The sequence below is a fragment of the Sturnus vulgaris genome, unplaced genomic scaffold (genome assembly GCF_052056855.1).
Source record: "Sturnus vulgaris isolate bStuVul1 unplaced genomic scaffold, bStuVul1.hap1 Scaffold_194, whole genome shotgun sequence".
Classification (NCBI taxonomy): domain Eukaryota; kingdom Metazoa; phylum Chordata; class Aves; order Passeriformes; family Sturnidae; genus Sturnus; species Sturnus vulgaris.
The window spans coordinates 5,790,827-5,810,017 of record NW_028276164.1 but is presented as its reverse complement, the minus strand read 5'-3'; the positions used below and the strand labels follow the sequence as shown (position 1 = coordinate 5,810,017).

General features: G+C 47.0%; 1 protein-coding gene across 1 annotated transcript in view; it reads right to left on the bottom strand.

The window, feature by feature from the left end:
• The window catches only part of LOC148218215 (uncharacterized), a 45,939-nt gene extending 27,106 nt beyond the window's left edge, over positions 1–18,833 (bottom strand). The window contains 2 exon segments of the mRNA XM_088157924.1: positions 17,183–18,107; positions 18,376–18,833. Of these exon segments, the coding sequence (XP_088014050.1) occupies positions 17,183–18,080 (898 nt within the window). The 5' untranslated portion in view covers positions 18,081–18,107; positions 18,376–18,833.
• Between the last annotated feature and the right edge of the window lie 358 nt (positions 18,834–19,191).

Genomic DNA, 19,191 nt, shown 5'->3' with positions numbered 1-19,191 from the left:
TCTCAGGCAGAAGCCGAGCCCCAGGGCCAGGAAGCCGAAGCCAAACACGGAGCCCTCGATCCCCATTGGCACCTTGCTGCGGGTGGCGTCTGGCGACATCTCTGAGTGTCCAGAGGGGTCAGGACCCCCCAAAACCTCTCAGACACCCCAAGCCCCTACAAGCACCTTCTCAATATCCCCCTGCCCACCCAGGACCCCCTGAAACCTCCTCCTAATCTCTTCCCAGCCTCCCCAGGACCCACCAAAGCACCTCCTGTCCCTCTCAGGATCCCACAGCCCCCTCCCCATTGCCCCCCACTGCCCAAGAACCCCCAAACCCTCTCCCAGTCCCTTCCAAGTCCCACCAGGATTCACCTACACTCTCCCAGTCTCTTCCCATCACAACCAACCTCATTCCAACTGCTTTCCAATCCCTGATCATTTTCCAGCCCCTCCAGACTCACTCAAATTCCTCCCAGTTACACCCAGCATCCCCAAACTCCCTCCCAGTGCCCACCAGGACCCCTACAACCCCATTCCACCCTCCCCAGCATTCTTCAAACTCCTTCTCAGACCTTCTAAACCCCTGATCCGTACTCCCAGTTTCAAGTAGACAGTCTGAAACTCTCTCCCAGTTACTCCTAGCACACCCTAATCCTTCTTCCAGCTCTCCCGGTTCCTCCCCCACTCCCCCCACACTGTGGGGTCCGGGCCGTGCCCCAGTGCCGGCTCAGGGGGTGCTCCAGGCTGACGTGCTCCACCTGGAGCTGGAGCTGACCCCGTGCCGTGGGGGTTTCCAGCAGCACCAGGAGCTGGTAGAAATCCAGTCCCCATTGGGGACCAGGTCGGTGGCCACCACGTGGCCCGAGAGCTCCTGCTGAACCTGGAACCAGCTCAGCTGGATGTCGGCAGGGTAGAAATCCATCAGGGAGCAGAGCAGGCAGCCGGGGCCGGGCTGGGAGCTCGAGGGAAGCAGCGAGATGGACACACTGGGTGGCGCTGGGAGAGAGTGAGGACACAATGGGATAAGCTGCTGGGAACTGGGAGAGGTGAAGGAGGGCTGGTGTGGCACTTTGAAGGACTGGGAATGAAATTGGAGAGAGTGGCGGAACACGGAGAGAGAGTGGAGTTGATTGGGATAATGGGAGAGAGGGTAGCAGTGTGGAATTAGACTGAAAAGGACTTGGAACAGACTGGAAGGGACTGGGAAGGCACTGGGAGAGAGGGTGGAGGTCTGTGATTGGAATTAGAAATACTGGGAGTGGACAGGGAATGGAATACCTGTGGACTGAGAGGAATTGGGAGGGACTCTGGTGACACTGGGAGGGACCGTGAGGACACTGGGAGGGACTGGGATGGACTGGGAGAGCAACCGGAGTCACTTGGGGTGAGGGGCAGGAGGCCTCGGGGATGGGCACAAGAAGGGCTGACGTGTCTCGGGTGATTCCCAGGGAGGTTTTGAGGGGCTCCAGGGTCATTCCCAGGGCAGGGCCCGAGGGGACACGCTCTGCCCCACGCTCACCTCTGCGCTCCACGAGGAACGGGCTGGACAACTCGTAGTTGTGCCGGCAGTGCCTGTCCACCGCAGCCCGTCTGTACTCCATCCATTGCGGGTCGCTGTTCCAGTGCCTGGCAGCCTTGTCCCCAAAGGAGGTGTCCCCACGTGCAGCCCCACATCGCTGCCCAAGTGCAGGAACTGCTCCCGGTTGGAGATGTTTCTCTCCACGAACCTCAGCCGGTCGGTGCCGTGAATGAAGTGACACTCGGACTAAACCATCTCCTGGAACAGCGCTGTGTGTGCAGGACACAGGTCCGGGGGTGTCCCCCCAGCAGCCCCCCAGCAGCCCACAGTAGCCAAGGGCTCTGGGCCCCCGCCACTCGCCCCATGGCCAGCGCCGGGCAGGGTCTGACACCTCCCCCTGTTGAAACCCTGGAAACTGAGGGGTTTGGGCTTTCTCTGCTGACAGGCATTGACCTCCAGGAAAACACTGCTTTTGACCTGACGCTATGAAAAAGCTTTCCAGAATTGTGTGATAGAACTGGGATCACTGGTGTGTAGTTTGAATAGAAGTGTGTAATGTCCCATGGTGGAAAACTTAGAATTTGGGGTTTTAGAATATATTAATATATATAAAGCAAGATGGAGGTTTTAGGGTAGAGTTTTCTTTCTTTTTCACCTTCTTCATGGGTCTAGGTGGTACTTTTGCAATTGGATAGAAAATTCCACATTGCAGGTCACAGGTGATTGGTTGTTGGATTAAAAGTAAAAAGAATTTAGCTGGCTGTTCTTAATTGGACAAATTGGCCCTTAAAACGCCTGGTAGAGAGAGAGATACGTGTCCATTTTTAGCCTGTTAGCTAGAAGTGCTGTAGAACTCACTGTAATATAGATAAGAATTAATAAATATCTGAGTCCAAACACAAAATTCCGTCTCTAGAGCATTTAATCTCGACTCTGGAAGAATAAAAAAGAAGATAAAACGTGATACTCCCCTCCCCAAATTCTCCTGGCTGGGGGCGCTGGGGGCGGGGCGCGGGTGGAGTCCAGGTGAGGAGCTCTGGGCGCTCTGGGACTGCCTGAGGAGTCATCAGCGCCGCGCGCTCTGATTGGCTCAATTATTTTGGTGCCTTCTCTGATTGGCTGAGGAGAGGCCCGGGAGTTGAGAGGAGGACCGGGAGAGATCCTGCCCCAGGCTAGCGGTGGAAGAACATCCAATTAACAAGGCATGCAGATCATTTCCCAGCGGTGCCCACACTCCTGTAGGAACTAAATGCACTGAGGATCTCACGAGGGTCACCAACTCTCTGGCGGCCAAATCCAGCCCTGCGCTCCCTGCGGGTGCGGGCACTCTGGGAAGGGCTCAGCTGCGGGTCAGATGGCCGGAGAGTGGCTTGGTGGTCACCTCGTGTGTGAGGCACTGATGGGCTGGGGAGATGCGTGGACACTGCACATAATCACTTCCAAGCAAAAATCATTCCAGGAAGGAGTAACAGCTTCTGACAGAGACCAAGTGTTGCGCCCAGGTGCTCCTGCCAACAGCCGCCTGCAGAAAGGAGCACACACACCAATGCACGTGGGCTTTGGCTGTCCTCTGGCAGAGAAGTCCCCAGGGGACACAGGTCTCTGTGGCAGGAGCAGGCACCAGCATTGGCAGGCCTTGGGGGCGGCAGGTCTCCTTTGGCAGGGACTCTGCCACACCTGCCGATTTCACTGCTCCCAGGACTCAGAGCAGCATTCGTGCCCTGGGCCATACGTCCTGTGTCTGTGTGTAAGGGTTGGTCCGAAGTTCCCCTCGATTTTGCCTCCCGACCGTCGCAAGGAGACCTCGAGGACCCCACCCAGGCTGACTCTGGACAATGGTTTACTGGCCGGGCCAGGTGGATGCTCGTGACTGTGTGCTGGTGTATTGTGTTCACTGGACTGTGCTGCTGTGGCACCAACCAGAGACTGTGTTGTATCAACTGAGGACTGCTTGTCCGTACCTGTCTCCTGCAGCACCACACAATGGTCCATAAATCTTCCCACCTTTTGGCCAGAAGCCACTCGCTTTGGAGAAGGACTATAAAAGAGCGACCCTCTGGAGAAGACCCTTTGAGATCTCTCCACTGATGAAGACCCGTGAGATCTCCCCACGGACGAGGACTCGTCTATCGGATGACCCGTGAGGACGCCCGTCTCATCTGTTGGTAGCTATTCTCCCATCCCTTCCTTTCCTTCCCCTTTCCCTATCCTGTACCTCTCCCCTTTACCGTAACTGAATTGTTGGCATTTGATGAAATGCATTGCTGTTGTTGATTAAACTGATTTTCTGCAGTTGAATAAACTGCATTTTGCCTGTTTGCACCTTTGAGATCAAAAGAACCATCACGACCCCCGCTCTGCATTAATAGCGGATCGTGACATTAAATTGGCGTCACGGACAGGATTTTCTGGCTGACAGAAGGGATGCAAGGTTGTCTGTAGTCTGTATCAGGGGAAGGAAGACTTACTCCAGCCGCACCTAGCTGGCCACCTTGGATGGGTGAGCCTGTCTAGAAAGCAAGGGGGGTTTTTCTGATTTCCCACAGACTGCAGACACCTTGGTGTGGAGCATCCCCAGACTCGCTTGAGGGTTCTGTCGTCAGAATTTCACAAAAGATTTACTGGTGCAAAAGGCGGGACACTGTTGTTGTTGTTGTTGTTTTATGATGTTTGACTACTTGGTGCAGTGAAGAGACAACCTGGTGTTTTGTAACTAAGGAGTGCCTCCCAAGTAGTTTGGTCTCTTCACCCACACAGGGAAGCGAAGGGGGGCACACAGCGAAGCTGTTTCGTTGTGTGTGGTAACTTAAGCAATAGACCTCCCTGTTGTGGTTTTTACTTATCCCTTCACAAAATGACTGAGAATTCCACTGTAACAGATAAAGCTGCATTCTATGCTCTATTAGCTAAGTATAGCGCCAGACCGTCCCAAGGTGGGGAGGAATGGGCGAACAATAATTGGTTTAATCTGGAGAATGTGATTGATAGAATATATTCTCTGCAACATGAGTCAAAGTTCAAACTGGGCAAAGATAAAACCATACTCTGCTCGGTTTTAGGAGCTTGTCTTACGGCAGCTATAGAAACTCGCTCTGAGCGCAGAAATGAGGAAAGAACAATTATAGACTCTCTACAAAATCTTGTTCAAATTTTGCAAAAACAATTAGATCAAGAAAGGAATGAGAACCATTTGTTGCGAGATGAAAATAATTTGTTAAAAGCTGCCTTAAGAGAAGAATGGGACGAAAATTCAAAGCATGCTGATTCACCAAAAGGAACACAGGAGAAGGAAGCTATTCACATTAATCCAATGTACTCTCCAAAAGACCCAATTTTGATGAAAAATTGTGGGGAACACTGCTGCTCCAACTTGAAACCTGTGATTAAAATAGAATATGATTATATCAGTGATGCACCCCCCGAGCAACCTTCTCCACAGGTTCTGGGCAGTGTACCAGAGCAAACTTCTCCACAAGTTCTGAACAATGCACCAAATCAATCTGCTGCACAGGCTCTGGGAGTTGAGCCAAAGCAGTTCACCTGGACTGGGCTTTCCCAAGGGTCTGAACATTCCCCCACTTCGGCCCACCACACTTTAGCCCAGGAATTAGAAAAGATACCCAAACCTGACAATACAGCTGTCTATCAATACATTGATGATATTCTGGTGGGAGGGGATGAAATAAAAGTAGTGGGGGATACCCAACAAAAAATAATCTCTCATTTGGAAAACCCTGATTTGCAAATTTCCTCAGAGAAAATTCAAAAACCTTCTCAGGAGGTGAAGTTTTTGGGAATTTGGTGGAAAGGAAGTATGACATGTATTCCACCTGATATTCTAACCTCCCTGGATCAAATTAAATTGCCTGAATCCAGGAAAGATATCCAACAGGATCTAGAATTATTAGTGTTCTGGAGAAAACACATCACAGTCACTATTGAGACCCCTCCCCCTGACGGGGTGGCCCAGAGATCCTCAGTTGGGAAGTGGTATGCCCAGATCAAACATTACTGTAACATCTTCTTAGTGATAGAAAGAGCTGTAAAAAATCTGGCAATACAAGAAACTGAGAGCTTGGCAAATAGCCATGACAAACCTGCCTTGGTAAGTAAAGTAGCCACTCCTTTCTCCCCTGAACAATCAGCAAATTCTTGGTTCACTGATGCTTCTGCCAAACGAGAGGGAAAGGTGGGGAAATACAGGGCAGTAGCCCTCCCCACTTCTGCTGGTGAACAAATTTTTACTGAGGGAGAAGGCAGCTCTCAGACCGGTGAGCTGACAGTTGTTTGGAGTGTTTTCCGACTTGAGGTACAGAATATCTCTCTTGTTTACATCTACACTGACTCCTATGCTGTGTTTAAAGGAGGTACAGAGTGGCTTCCTTTTCAGCAGCAAAATGATTGGGAAGTTAACAGAATTCCAGTCCACGCTACACACTGGATAGTTCCATCATTTTAATCTCCTGCCTCCTGGAGGCAGACTCTGTTTGTGTTTACTTTTCACAGAAGAACACCGAGGGACATGAAGAAGCACCCCCCTTAGTGTTGGATGACAAACCAAGGTTTTCCCTCCTTTCATGGTGACACAAGGTGATAATGTCGCAATAACTTGTAAATTAGCAACTGGATCCCTCACTGAACCTGCATACAGTTATGGCATAGGATCTCATGGCCGGACTTTATATTGCAAGCCCCAAAATCAAGACTGTTGGCTAAACCTAACTGCTGTACAATTTTCCTATAAAATCATGTGTGGAAAAAATGATACAAAATACTGGGGAGAACTTGATGTTAATGTTGTAACACCTACTACCCAACCACCGGTTGTGCTAAGCCCTACAATTTTTCAATTTGGACCTTATGTAATTAGAAAAACTGGCCAACAACAAATATTGTTTAATCCGGCATGGTCTCTCAAACAAATCAAATTATTGATGCAAAATAATGTCTCAGAAGTCCAACCAGTTTGTTCACCCTTTCTACAGACTTCTTTTGAGGGATGGACAACCTGGCTGTGGAAACGAAATCCTGCTAAAAAACGAATGGCAAGAGACATAACCGGTGTTGTGGGAACAGGATTGGGAATTTTGAATAGCATCGATTCGGAAGTACTAATGAATAAATTGGCTACCACAGCTGGAGATGTAACCAAATTACAACGGCCCCTACAAACAGCCTTAACAGCTTTGGGAGCCCAACAATGGTTGTTATCAAACATATTACCAAGTTGGGAAAAGGTAAACGTAAATGACCACAAATTGATAATCGATGCACTTGGTGCTACTCAAAATAACATCTCTTTGGCTCTCAGTTGTATCCAGGCCCAGTTGTGGATGCAGTCAGTTGCTGCTTTAATTATGAGAAGGTGAGGAAGGCACTTTTCCCACTGAAATCCGAAAAATAGTCTGGGACAGTGCCACTGATTTTGAAAAAGAATTCCAGTCCTGGTGGAACTTAGTAAATTTTACCTATGATCCCAGCACAAGCATTGCCACAGCCTTTGTACTGACGATTCGTAATGCTTCAGTGCATTCAATATTCCCCATCATTGCATTAGGGTTGAACCATGATGGAGCCATTCTCTATCCTTTTGAGCATAGGGAATGGGCCCGTCAAATCGGTGGGAGGTGGCAAACTGTCAATTTGGAAACTTGCATTGTCCGGGAACAACAAGGGTTTATCTGTGAAAGTAATGCAATCAGAGCTCAAGATATCTGCTTGGACACAGAACAGAATGTTTGTAACTTTGAAATCCATCCAAATGAGATTCCTGAAACTGTATTAGTATATATAGGCAATGGATGTGCATGCTTTAGAACCGCTTGTGATAGTGTTTTTATAGAAAATTTGGTACTGAATACTAAAAATCATTCAAACTTTTGTGTCTGCAACTTTACTAGGATTTCAGGATGTGATTTTTCCTATGTAGCCCCAGTTACTTCTCACCATCTTTTGCAGTCAAATTACACACTGATCCACCATCTATTGCCCACTCCAATTGGAATGAACCTCTCTCTGGTTAAGCAATTGTTGCTCCACCAAGATCTGATCGAAATTTTGGAGAGGATCAAGAAAAACGGACAGAAAACTCTAATAGCTGTTCATCACAATGTGGAAAAAATACATCGTGTTTTAGAAAGAGTAAAGGCAGATGCTGAACACAGGTGGTGGGATACTCTATTTGGGTGGTCACCTACTGCTACAGGTATCCTGAACAAATTGTGTCATCCCACCATTGTTCTCTTGATTTTAGTTTTAATTGGTTTTGTTTTGTCAGCAATTCTATACATCATGACTTGGAGGATAACGAAACGATTAACACAATTGGCATCTGTGACAGATATACCCAGATCGGCTACTGTTGACATCCCCAGGGTTATTGACACAAGGTTTCAGATAAAATGAAAAATGAATATTTTCCTTTTTTTCTTTAATAAGAATTGTTTAATCAAAAACTTGCTTTAAAAATTGATTTATTTCTAATCAAAAATTGAACAAAGAATTGTTTAATCAAAAACTTGCTTTATTTCTAATCAATACTGAAAAAATTTAAAGAATTGAGATCAAAAACTTGCTTTAAAAATTGATTTATTTCTAATCAAAAATTGAACAAATTGTTTGAAGACGTTAGCAATCAACAAAATTGAACATAATTGATCTGTTTTGTTTTCCCTTTTCTCCTTTTCCTTATCCTGTCCCTTATCTTTTTCCTACTCTCCTGTCTCTGTTTTTTCTGGGGTATGCTACCAACGGGGACGAGTCCTGAAGACACCACAACTGAAGACTTCACTACAACTCTACAAAAGGGCGCTCTTGACGACGATCGTGAGTCACGGGGTGGTGTAAGGGTCGGTCCCAAGTTCCCCTCGATTTTGCCTCCCGACCGTCGCAAGGAGACCTCGAGGACCCCACCCAGACTGACTCCGAACAATGGTTTACTGGCCGGGCCAAGGTGGATGCTCATGACTGTGTGCTGGTGTATTGTGTTCACTGGACCGTGCTGTCGTGGCACCAACCAGAGACTGTGTTGCATCAACTGAGGACTGATTGTCCGTACCTGTCTCCTGCAGCACCACACAATGGTCCATAAATCTTCCCACCTTTTGGCTAGAGGCCACTCGCTTTGGAGAAGGACTATAAAAGAGCGACCCTCTGGAAAAGACCCTTTGAGATCTCTCCACTGATGAAGACCCCCTGGAGAAGACCCCTGAGATCTCCCCACGGACGAGGACTCGTCTATCGGATGACCCGTGAGGACGCCCGTCTCGTCTGTTGGTAGCTATTCTCCCATCCCTTCCTTTCCTTCCCCTTTCCCTATACTTTGTTTCCTATACCTCTCCCCTTTACCGTAACTGAATTGTTGGCATTTGATGAAATGCATTGCTGTTGTTGATTAAACTGATTTTCTGTTGTTGAATAAACTGATTTTGTCCCCTGCATTTTGCCTGTTTGCACCTTTGAGATCAAAAGAACCATCACGACCCCTGTTCTGCATTAATAGCGGATCGTGACATTAAATTGGCGTCACGGACAGGATTTTCTGGCTGACAGAAGGGATGCAAGGTTGTCTGTAGTCTGTATCAGGGGAAGGAAGTCTTACTCCAGCGGCACCTAGCTGGCCACCTTGGATGGGTGAGCCTGTCTAGAAAGTAAGGGGGGTTTTTCTGATTTCCCGCAGACTGCAGACACCTTGGTGTGGAGCATCCCCAGACTCGCTTGAGGGTTCTGTCGTCAGAATTTCACAAAAGATTTACTGGTGCAAAAGGCGGGACACTGTTGTTGTTGTTGTTGTTGTTGTTGTTGTTTTTTATGATGTTTGACTACTTGGTGCAGTGAAGAGACAACCTGGTGTTTTGTAACTAAGGAGTACCTCCCAAGTAGTTTGGTCTCTTCACCCACACAGGGAAGCGAAGGGGGGCACACAGCGAAGCTGTTTCGTTGTGTGTGGTAACTTAAGCAATAGACCTCCCTGTTGTGGTTTTTACTTATCCCTTCACAAAATGACTGAGAATTCCACTGTAACAGATAAAGCTGCATTTTATGCTCTATTAGCTAAGTATAGCGCCAGACCGTCCCAAGGTGGGGAGGAATGGGCGAACAATAATTGGTTTAATCTGGAGAATGTGATTGATAGAATATATTCTCTGCAACATGAGTCAAAGTTCAAACTGGGCAAAGATAAAACCATACTCTGCTCGGTTTTAGGAGCTTGTCTTACGGCAGCCATAGAAACTCGCTCTGAGTGCAGAAATGAGGAAAGAACAATTATAGACTCTCTACAAAATCTTGTTCCAATTTTGCAAAAACAATTAGATCAAGAAAGGAATGAGAACCATTTGTTGCGAGATGAAAATAATTTGTTAAAAGCTGCCTTAAGAGAAGAATGGGACGAAAATTCAAAGCGTGCTGATTCACCAAAAGGAACACAGGAGAAGGAAGCTATTCACATTAATCCAATGTACTCTCCAAAAGACCCAATTTTGATGAAAAATTGTGGGGAACACTGCTGCTCCAACTTGAAACCTGTGATTAAAATAGAATATGATTATATCAGTGATGCACCCCCCGAGCAACCTTCTCCACAGGTTCTGGGCAGTGTACCAGAGCAAACTTCTCCACAAGTTCTGAACAATGCACCAAATCAATCTCCTGCACAGGCTCTGGGAGTTGAGCCAAAGCAGTTCACCTGGACTGGGCTTTCCCAAGGGTCTGAACATTCCCCCACTTCGGCCCACCACACTTTAGCCCAGGAATTAGAAAAGATACCCAAACCTGACAATACAGCTGTCTATCAATACATTGATGATATTCTGGTGGGAGGGGATGAAATAAAAGTAGTGGGGGATACCCAACAAAAAATAATCTCTCATTTGGAAAACCCTGATTTGCAAATTTCCTCAGAGAAAATTCAAAAACCTTCTCAGGAGGTGAAGTTTTTGGGAATTTGGTGGAAAGGAGGTATGACATGTATTCCACCTGATATTCTAACCTCCCTGGATCAAATTAAATTGCCTGAATCCAGGAAAGATATCCAACAGGATCTAGAATTATTAGTGTTCTGGAGAAAACACATCACAGTCACTATTGAGACCTCTCCCCCTGACGGGGTGGCCCAGAGATCCTCAGTTGGGAAGTGGTATGCCCAGATCAAACATTACTGTAACATCTTCTTAGTGATAGAAAGAGCTGTAAAAAATCTGGCAATACAAGAAACTGAGAGCTTGGCAAATAGCCATGACAAACCTGCCTTGGTAAGTAAAGTAGCCACTCCTTTCTCCCCTGAACAATCAGCAAATTCTTGGTTCACTGATGCTTCTGCCAAACGAGAGGGAAAGGTGGGGAAATACAGGGCAGTAGCCCTCCCCACTTCTGCTGGTGAACAAATTTTTACTGAGGGAGAAGGCAGCTCTCAGACCGGTGAGCTGACAGTTGTTTGGAGTGTTTTCCGACTTGAGGTACAGAATATCTCTCTTGTTTACATCTACACTGACTCCTATGCTGTGTTTAAAGGAGGTACAGAGTGGCTTCCTTTTCAGCAGCAAAATGATTGGGAAGTTAACAGAATTCCAGTCCACGCTACACACTGGATAGTTCCATCATTTTAATCTCCTGCCTCCTGGAGGCAGACTCTGTTTGTGTTTACTTTTCACAGAAGAACACCGAGGGACATGAAGAAGCACCCCCCTTAGTGTTGGATGACAAACCAAGGTTTTCCCTCCTTTCATGGTGACACAAGGTGATAATGTCGCAATAACTTGTAAATTAGCAACTGGATCCCTCACTGAACCTGCATACAGTTATGGCATAGGATCTCATGGCCGGACTTTATATTGCAAGCCCCAAAATCAAGACTGTTGGCTAAACCTAACTGCTGTACAATTTTCCTATAAAATCATGTGTGGAAAAAATGATACAAAATACTGGGGAGAACTTGATGTTAATGTTGTAACACCTACTACCCAACCACCGGTTGTGCTAAGCCCTACAATTTTTCAATTTGGACCTTATGTAATTAGAAAAACTGGCCAACAACAAATATTGTTTAATCCGGCATGGTCTCTCAAACAAATCAAATTATTGATGCAAAATAATGTCTCAGAAGTCCAACCAGTTTGTTCACCCTTTCTACAGACTTCTTTTGAGGGATGGACAACCTGGCTGTGGAAACGAAATCCTGCTAAAAAACGAATGGCAAGAGACATAACCGGTGTTGTGGGAACAGGATTGGGAATTTTGAATAGCATCGATTCGGAAGTACTAATGAATAAATTGGCTACCACAGCTGGAGATGTAACCAAATTACAACGGCCCCTACAAACAGCCTTAACAGCTTTGGGAGCCCAACAATGGTTGTTATCAAACATATTACCAAGTTGGGAAAAGGTAAACATAAATGACCACAAATTGATAATCGATGCACTTGGTGCTACTCAAAATAACATCTCTTTGGCTCTCAGTTGTATCCAGGCCCAGTTGTGGATGCAGTCAGTTGCTGCTTTAATTATAAGAGAAGGTGAGGAAGGCACTTTTCCCACTGAAATCCGAAAAATAGTCTGGGACAGTGCCACTGATTTTGAAAAAGAATTCCAGTCCTGGTGGAACTTAGTAAATTTTACCTATGATCCCAGCACAAGCATTGCCACAGCCTTTGTACTGACGATTCGTAATGCTTCAGTGCATTCAATATTCCCCATCATTGCATTAGGGTTGAACCATGATGGAGCCATTCTCTATCCTTTTGAGCATAGGGAATGGGCCCGTCAAATCGGTGGGAGGTGGCAAACTGTCAATTTGGAAACTTGCATTGTCCGGGAACAACAAGGGTTTATCTGTGAAAGTAATGCAATCAGAGCTCAAGATATCTGCTTGGACACAGAACAGAATGTTTGTAACTTTGAAATCCATCCAAATGAGATTCCTGAAACTGTATTAGTATATATAGGCAATGGATGTGCATGCTTTAGAACTGCTTGTGATAGTGTTTTTATAGAAAATTTGGTACTGAATACTAAAAATCATTCAAACTTTTGTGTCTGCAACTTTACTAGGATTTCAGGATGTGATTTTTCCTATGTAGCCCCAGTTACTTCTCACCATCTTTTGCAGTCAAATTACACACTGATCCACCATCTATTGCCCACTCCAATTGGAATGAACCTCTCTCTGGTTAAGCAATTGTTGCTCCACCAAGATCTGATCGAAATTTTGAAGAAGATCAAGAAAAACGGACAGAAAACTCTAATAGCTGTTCATCACAATGTGGAAAAAATACATCGTGTTTTAGAAAGAGTAAAGGCAGATGCTGAACACAGGTGGTGGGATACTCTATTTGGGTGGTCACCTACTGTTACAGGTGTCCTGAACAAATTGTGTCATCCCACCATTGTTCTCTTGATTTTAGTTTTAATTGGTTTTGTTTTGTCAGCAATTCTATACATCATGACTTGGAGAATAACGAAACGATTAACACAATTGGCATCTGTGACAGATATACCCAGATCGGCTACTGTTGACATCCCCAGGGTTATTGACACAAGGTTTCAGATAAAATAAAAAATGAATATTTTCTTTTTTTTCTTTTTTATCTTCTAATTTCAATTAGAATTGTTTAATCAAAAACTTTCTTTAAAAATTGATTTATTTCTAATCAAAATTGAAAAAAAATTAAAGAATTGAACAAATTGTTTGAAGTCGTTAGCAATCAACAAAATTGAACATAATTAATCTGTTTTGTTTTCCGAATTTTCTCCTTTTCCTTATCCTGTCCCTTATCTTTTTCCTACTTTCCTGTCTCTGTTTTCCGGGATATGCTACCAACTTGGACGAGTCCTGAAGACACCACAACTGAAGACTTCACTACGACTCTACAAAAGGGCGCTCTTGACGACGATTGTGAGTCACGGGGTGGTGTAAGGGTCGGTCCCAAGTTCCCCTCGATTTTGCCTCCCGACCGTCGCAAGGAGACCTTGAGGACCCCACCCAGGCTGACTCTGGACAATGGTTTACTGGCCGGGCCAGGTGGATGCTCGTGACTGTGTGCTGGTGTATTGTGTTCACTGGACCGTGCTGTTGTGGCACCAACCAGAGACTGTGTTGTACCAACTGAGGACTGCTTGTCCGTACCTGTCTCCTGCAGCACCACACAATGGTCCATAAAACTTCCCACCTCTTGGCCAGAGGCCACTCGCTTTGGAGAAGGACTATAAAAGAGCGACCCTCTGGAAAGAACCCTTTGAGATCTCTCCACTGATGAAGACCCGTCTACCCCCTGGAGAAGACCCCTGAGATCTCCCCACGGACGAAGACTCGTCTATCGGATGACCCGTGAGGACGCCCGTCTCGTCTGTTGGTAGCTATTCTCCCATCCCTTCCTTTCCTTCCCCTTTCCCTATACTTTGTTTCCTATACCTCTCCCCTTTACCGTAACTGAATTGTTGGCATTTGATGAAATGCATTGCTGTTGTTGATTAAACTGATTTTCTGTTGTTGAATAAACTGATTTTGTCCCCTGCATTTTGCCTGTTTGCACCTTTGAGATCAAAAGAACCATCACGACCCCCGCTCTGCATTAATAGCGGATCATGACAGGTCTGTGACTCGCACTGGTGCTGCTTGGGAACTGTTCCTCCTCCCCTCCTCCCTCATCTCCCTCTTCTCCTCTTGGAGGCTCACAGTTACAGCAGAGACATGAGCCTGCATCGGGCCATTGATCATACTCTCAAAATTTCTAAGCTTGTTTGTTGCTTGTTGGCAACAGAACCCACTGTTTCTTGGTTGTTATCAGCATTAATTGTTGCAATAAAGGTGTATTGAGATGGCCCCAGGTTTGCCAGATTGCACAACATCTGCCCTGTGCACCTGACCTTGTCAGGGTCATTGTCATGCTGTCCATCCCTCCCAAAGAGCACCTCCAGCACTGCCACTTCTCTCAGCTCTTGGATCCCTTCCTCAAGGGTCTTCCAGCACATTCTATGGTGGTGCTCCTGCATTCTCTCTCTGTGGACAGACCTCTTTCTCACACTCATTAAAAGCCACTTCCAGAGGGAAAAGGGCCCTGGCTCCCTTACAAATACCTGGTCCACACCTGAGTCCTGGGTCACAGGTCCCAAATTCCTTGCCTCAGGACCATCCAGTTGGACGCCTGTACCCGTAAGGTCCCAGACCCAAAGTAACCAGGTTGTAAAAGCCTCGCTGCCCCATCATACAATGTCTTTTCACAGACTAGAGAGACTTTCATATGACAGGGACTCGGTGATGATCTCAGCCTCTGGCTCCCCTGCTGGTTGTGAAGGCCCTCCTTTCTTATTATCAAGGTGCTTTGTTTTCATCTTAGACTTCTTTGTTTCCACAGGGCTGACTATTGCTGGCTGTGAGTGCCCTTGCAGTTCAGCTGGAACCTGGACAGATGTAATGTCTGTGGGTTCCACTGCTGCACCATCAGACTCTCCCTCTAAGGCAGGGGGAGGGTTTCTCACCAGCTGGGGAAAGGTACTCCTTCAGCATCTCACACATCTCCTTCACTGTAACGCCCACCCAGTCTGGGTGGTTCCTTTCTGAGGCAGGCTGTAGGGCAGGGTCAGTCTCTGCAGCAGCATCTCTATTTCCTGGGGTAGGTACCAGAGTGGTTATCCAAGCCAATATTCCCTTATCTCTGACTGCTAAATAGAACAGGCATATCAGCAACACCAGCCACTGTATGATATCATTAGCATTTAGAGGACATTTTATCCCTTCAGAAAATGGTGGGGTAGACCCAAAAAACTGGGTAAAGGGTTGGGAGAAAAGTCTTCCCTGGTGTCATTCCCTCATAGTAGATACCATTGTTAAAGTAATCCAAATAACACATTTAGAGTGTGATAGTCCTGAATCCATGTACCCGCCTTCCAAAGAAGTTAAAAATCCATTAATTTCTCACCTTATTAACCCATAAAGCAAACTGGATAACAGCCACAGTAGCTTTAGTTATAGGGCCTGCAAATGGGAGGAATACAGCCACGACCACGTGCCACCTGAACCACAGTAAGCTAGACCACATGGTGCCACCCAATGAGGTTTCTATATCCAGCACACAAAAAAACAGGTTACCCAGGAGCTGTTATTCCTTCTTTCTCCCAGTGCCCTCAGACCCCATGTTGGGCACCAAAATCTATCTTGGTTTGAAAGAAGGTGTCTGCCAAGAAAGGCAGAAGCCTCTTTTTAAAATGGAGAATGTAAACTCCCACCCTCCAAATTATTATAATTTTGAAATTAAGAGGCTCTCTGGCAAAGATATGGGAATAGGCATAACAGTTCTTTACTAGGAAAATTAAAATAGAAATACAGTATCAGAGAGTAAAAACCCAAAAATAACCCACTGACAGTCAGAATACACCTGACACCGTGTCAGTCAGGGTGCTGGTAGCAGTCTGATTGAATGGTGGCTGCAGTCCTCCTGGATGACAGATATGGTTCAGTTGAAGCAGTGCTCCTGTAGAAACGTGCAGTTCTCCTCTGAAGGTCCAGTATTGATGTTGAAAGATCCAATTTTCCACTGCAATCCAGTGGAGAAAGACTGCCTTGGTGTTTCAAATCTCAGTTTTTATCTAGCTAGGAAAGGCTTGGCTCCTCTACCTGGCTGGAGCATCTCCCAATGCGATGATGGAATTTTATCATTCATTCATTGGGAACAGAAGCAATGATGTAATTTTATCAGTCATACAGTATAACTCAATAGCCCATTAACAGATGATATCTTCCTGGAGGCAGGATGGGCTGTGGAAAAGATAAAGATGACTGCTGCACCTGATTTTAACAGATGGCCCATTAGCAGAGGATATCTCCCACAGAGATAAGGATCACTGCCCCAGCTGATTTCAACAGATGGTGATAGAATACATACTTTTTGTCCCATCCTGTATTGCAGCCTAAGACCAGGGGTCCTGGCGGGTCATGTGCCACCTCTCCTGGAGTGTGTGTGCTCCCCATGGGGCCCCCACTCGGGTGTCACTTCCTTTTCTGTTCCCACAGAGCTGCTGAGCTGGCAGCAGCTGCAGCCCTGCCCCGTGGTATCAGGCTTGGGCAGGACCCCTGCTTTGTCCCCACACTAATTTTAGGGGGATCATGTGTTACCCCCAGCCCTGCTGCCACTCTGCCCCTCCCCAGCTGCTCCCAGTGTTCCCAATAAAGCTTAGCAGTTCGACCCAGTCACGTTTATTGTGTGGAGGGACTGGGGAAGGACCTGTGTAAGTGCCACAGGGGGTTAGTGACTGGGTGGGGTCCAGGTGGGGAACACTGGGTGCTGTGGATCTGCCTGGACACTGCTGAGTCAACAGAGCTGCTCTCTCTGATTGGCTGAATCTAAATTACATTATTTGATTGGCTGAGGAAAGGCCCAGGAGTTGAGAGAATGAACAGGAGAGATCCCACCCTGAGCACCTGAAGGGGAACAACAGACTGAGCCTGGGCACAGCGAGGGAATTTATTACCAACCAAATCACAGGAGAATAAGAAGGGAAAGAAATCTCTCCAACCCCTTCCCCCGACCCAACGAGGATAACCAGGACCACGGATCACCAGGGCTCTGCCCAATGGGGGTCACTGGGGATCATCCAACACTGATCCTCCCATGGGGGATGGAGCTGGAGCAGAGCATGAAGCTCTTCCCACACTCGGGACACTCACAGGGCTTCCCTTAGTGGTGCCTCCGTTGGTGTCGGTTCAAGGTTGAGCTCTTTGAGAAGCTCTTCCCACACTCAGGACACTCGTAGGGCCTCTCCCCAGTGTGGATGCGCCGGTGGACAGTGAGGGTGGAGTTGAGATTGAAGCCTTTCCCGCAGTCAGGGCAGCGGAAGGGCCTCTCCTCTGTATGAATCCGCTCATGCATGAGGAGATTGGAGCTGGTCTGAAACCTCTTCCCACACTTGGGACACTCGTAGGACCTCTCCCCGGTGTGGATGTGCTCGTGTTTTTTTAAGCTGGACATCCACGCAAAGCTCTTTCTACATTCCAAGCATGTGTAGGGCCTGTCCCCTGTATGGCTCAACTGATGCTGCAACAGGTATGAACTGTTGCTGAAACCCTTACCACATTTCCCACACTCGTAGGGCTTTTGTCCAGTGTGGATCACCTGGTGCCGGATCAAATTGGAGCTGTAGCTGAAGTTCTTCCCACATTCCCCACACTCGTAGGGCTTTTCCCCAGTATGGATCATCTTGTGCCGGATCAGGTTGGAGCTGTTGCTGAAGCTCTTCCCACATTCTCCGCACTCATAGGGCTTTTCCCCAGTGTGGATCAGCTGGTGCCGGATGAGATGGAAGCTGACTCTGAATCCCTTCCCACATTCCCTACACTCATAGGGCTTCTCTCCAGTGTGGATCTGCTGGTGCCGGATCATGCTGGAGCGGTAGCTGAAACCCTTCCCACATTCCAAACACTTGTGGGGCTTCTCCCCTCCAGGAGGCTTCTCCACCAGCTCTGAGCTCTGCCTGGATCTCCGGCCGCCTTCCCGGCTCAGGGAGGGTCTTTCCTCCTCACAGCTCCCTGGGCTGGGTTTGCAGCCCCTCCTCCTATGGGATCTCCGGGGCTTTTCTGCCTCCTCCATCTCCTCACGCCGTGGGAATGAAAAATCCTGGTTTGGGGAAAAAACAAGAGAGCTCCATAAACTGGGAGTTCCTCCTTGCCCAAGTTCATCTGTGGAAGTCATTGAGCATCTTGTGTCTGTAATAACCTCCCAAACACCAAGATTCAGCCAAAATCCCCTCGAAAATTGGGCTGGTTTGAAAGCAAAACCTGTGAGAGACTCCAAGTCAGAAATAGAATTTTATAGAAAAAAACAAGAGAAAAAAATATAATACATGCAATACAAAAGAAAACAACTGACAGAGTCAGAATACAACCTTACGCCCCTCTAGTTAAGGTGGTGGTAGCAGTCCAGATGACGTGGTCTTGTTGTAGTAGTGATGCTGTAGAAAGGTCTGGTAGCTCTTGTCCTCTGGAAACCAGTGGGTAAGGGATGATTTGGTGTTCCAAATCTCAGTTTGAATCTAGGTACGAAATGTTTGGCTCCTCCCCCTGGGTGCACAATCTCAAAATGGGATGATGACATTTTATCAGTTATGTATTGAACTCAGTGGCCCATTAACAGAAGATATCTGATATCTTCCTGCAGGAAGGATGGATGGATGGAAGGAAAGATAAAGAACACTCCCCCACCTGTTTTCTAGCATATGGCCCTTTGACAGAGGATATCTCCCTCGGAGATAAGGATCCCTACCCCAGCTGGCTTCAACAGATGGTGATAGAATACATACTTTTGGGCACATTTTACATTGTAATCGAGGAAAAAAATATAAAGATTCAGCACCCACAGAAAAACCTCAGCCCCAACATTTAACCCAATAAAGCTCAGAAACACCAAGATTTACCCCTGTGCAAATCATGGATCCTTCTCCCTCATCACCTGTGGCACGTCAGGAGGTGCAACACTCCTGGGGCTGGGAGGGCCTGCAGATACAGGGAGGGGTGGAACCTTGTGATGTTTCCTGTTTCTGCTACTCCTCGTCCTCATCCTGTGTCCCTACTGCCCCTCACACTCCTCTTCCTCCTACTATTCCTCCTTCTCCTGCACAATCCCACCTCCTCCTCCCACATGCATCATTTGATCATGTTGTTCTTCAACCCTGCGTCTCCTTCCCTTCTCCTGCTTCCCCCAG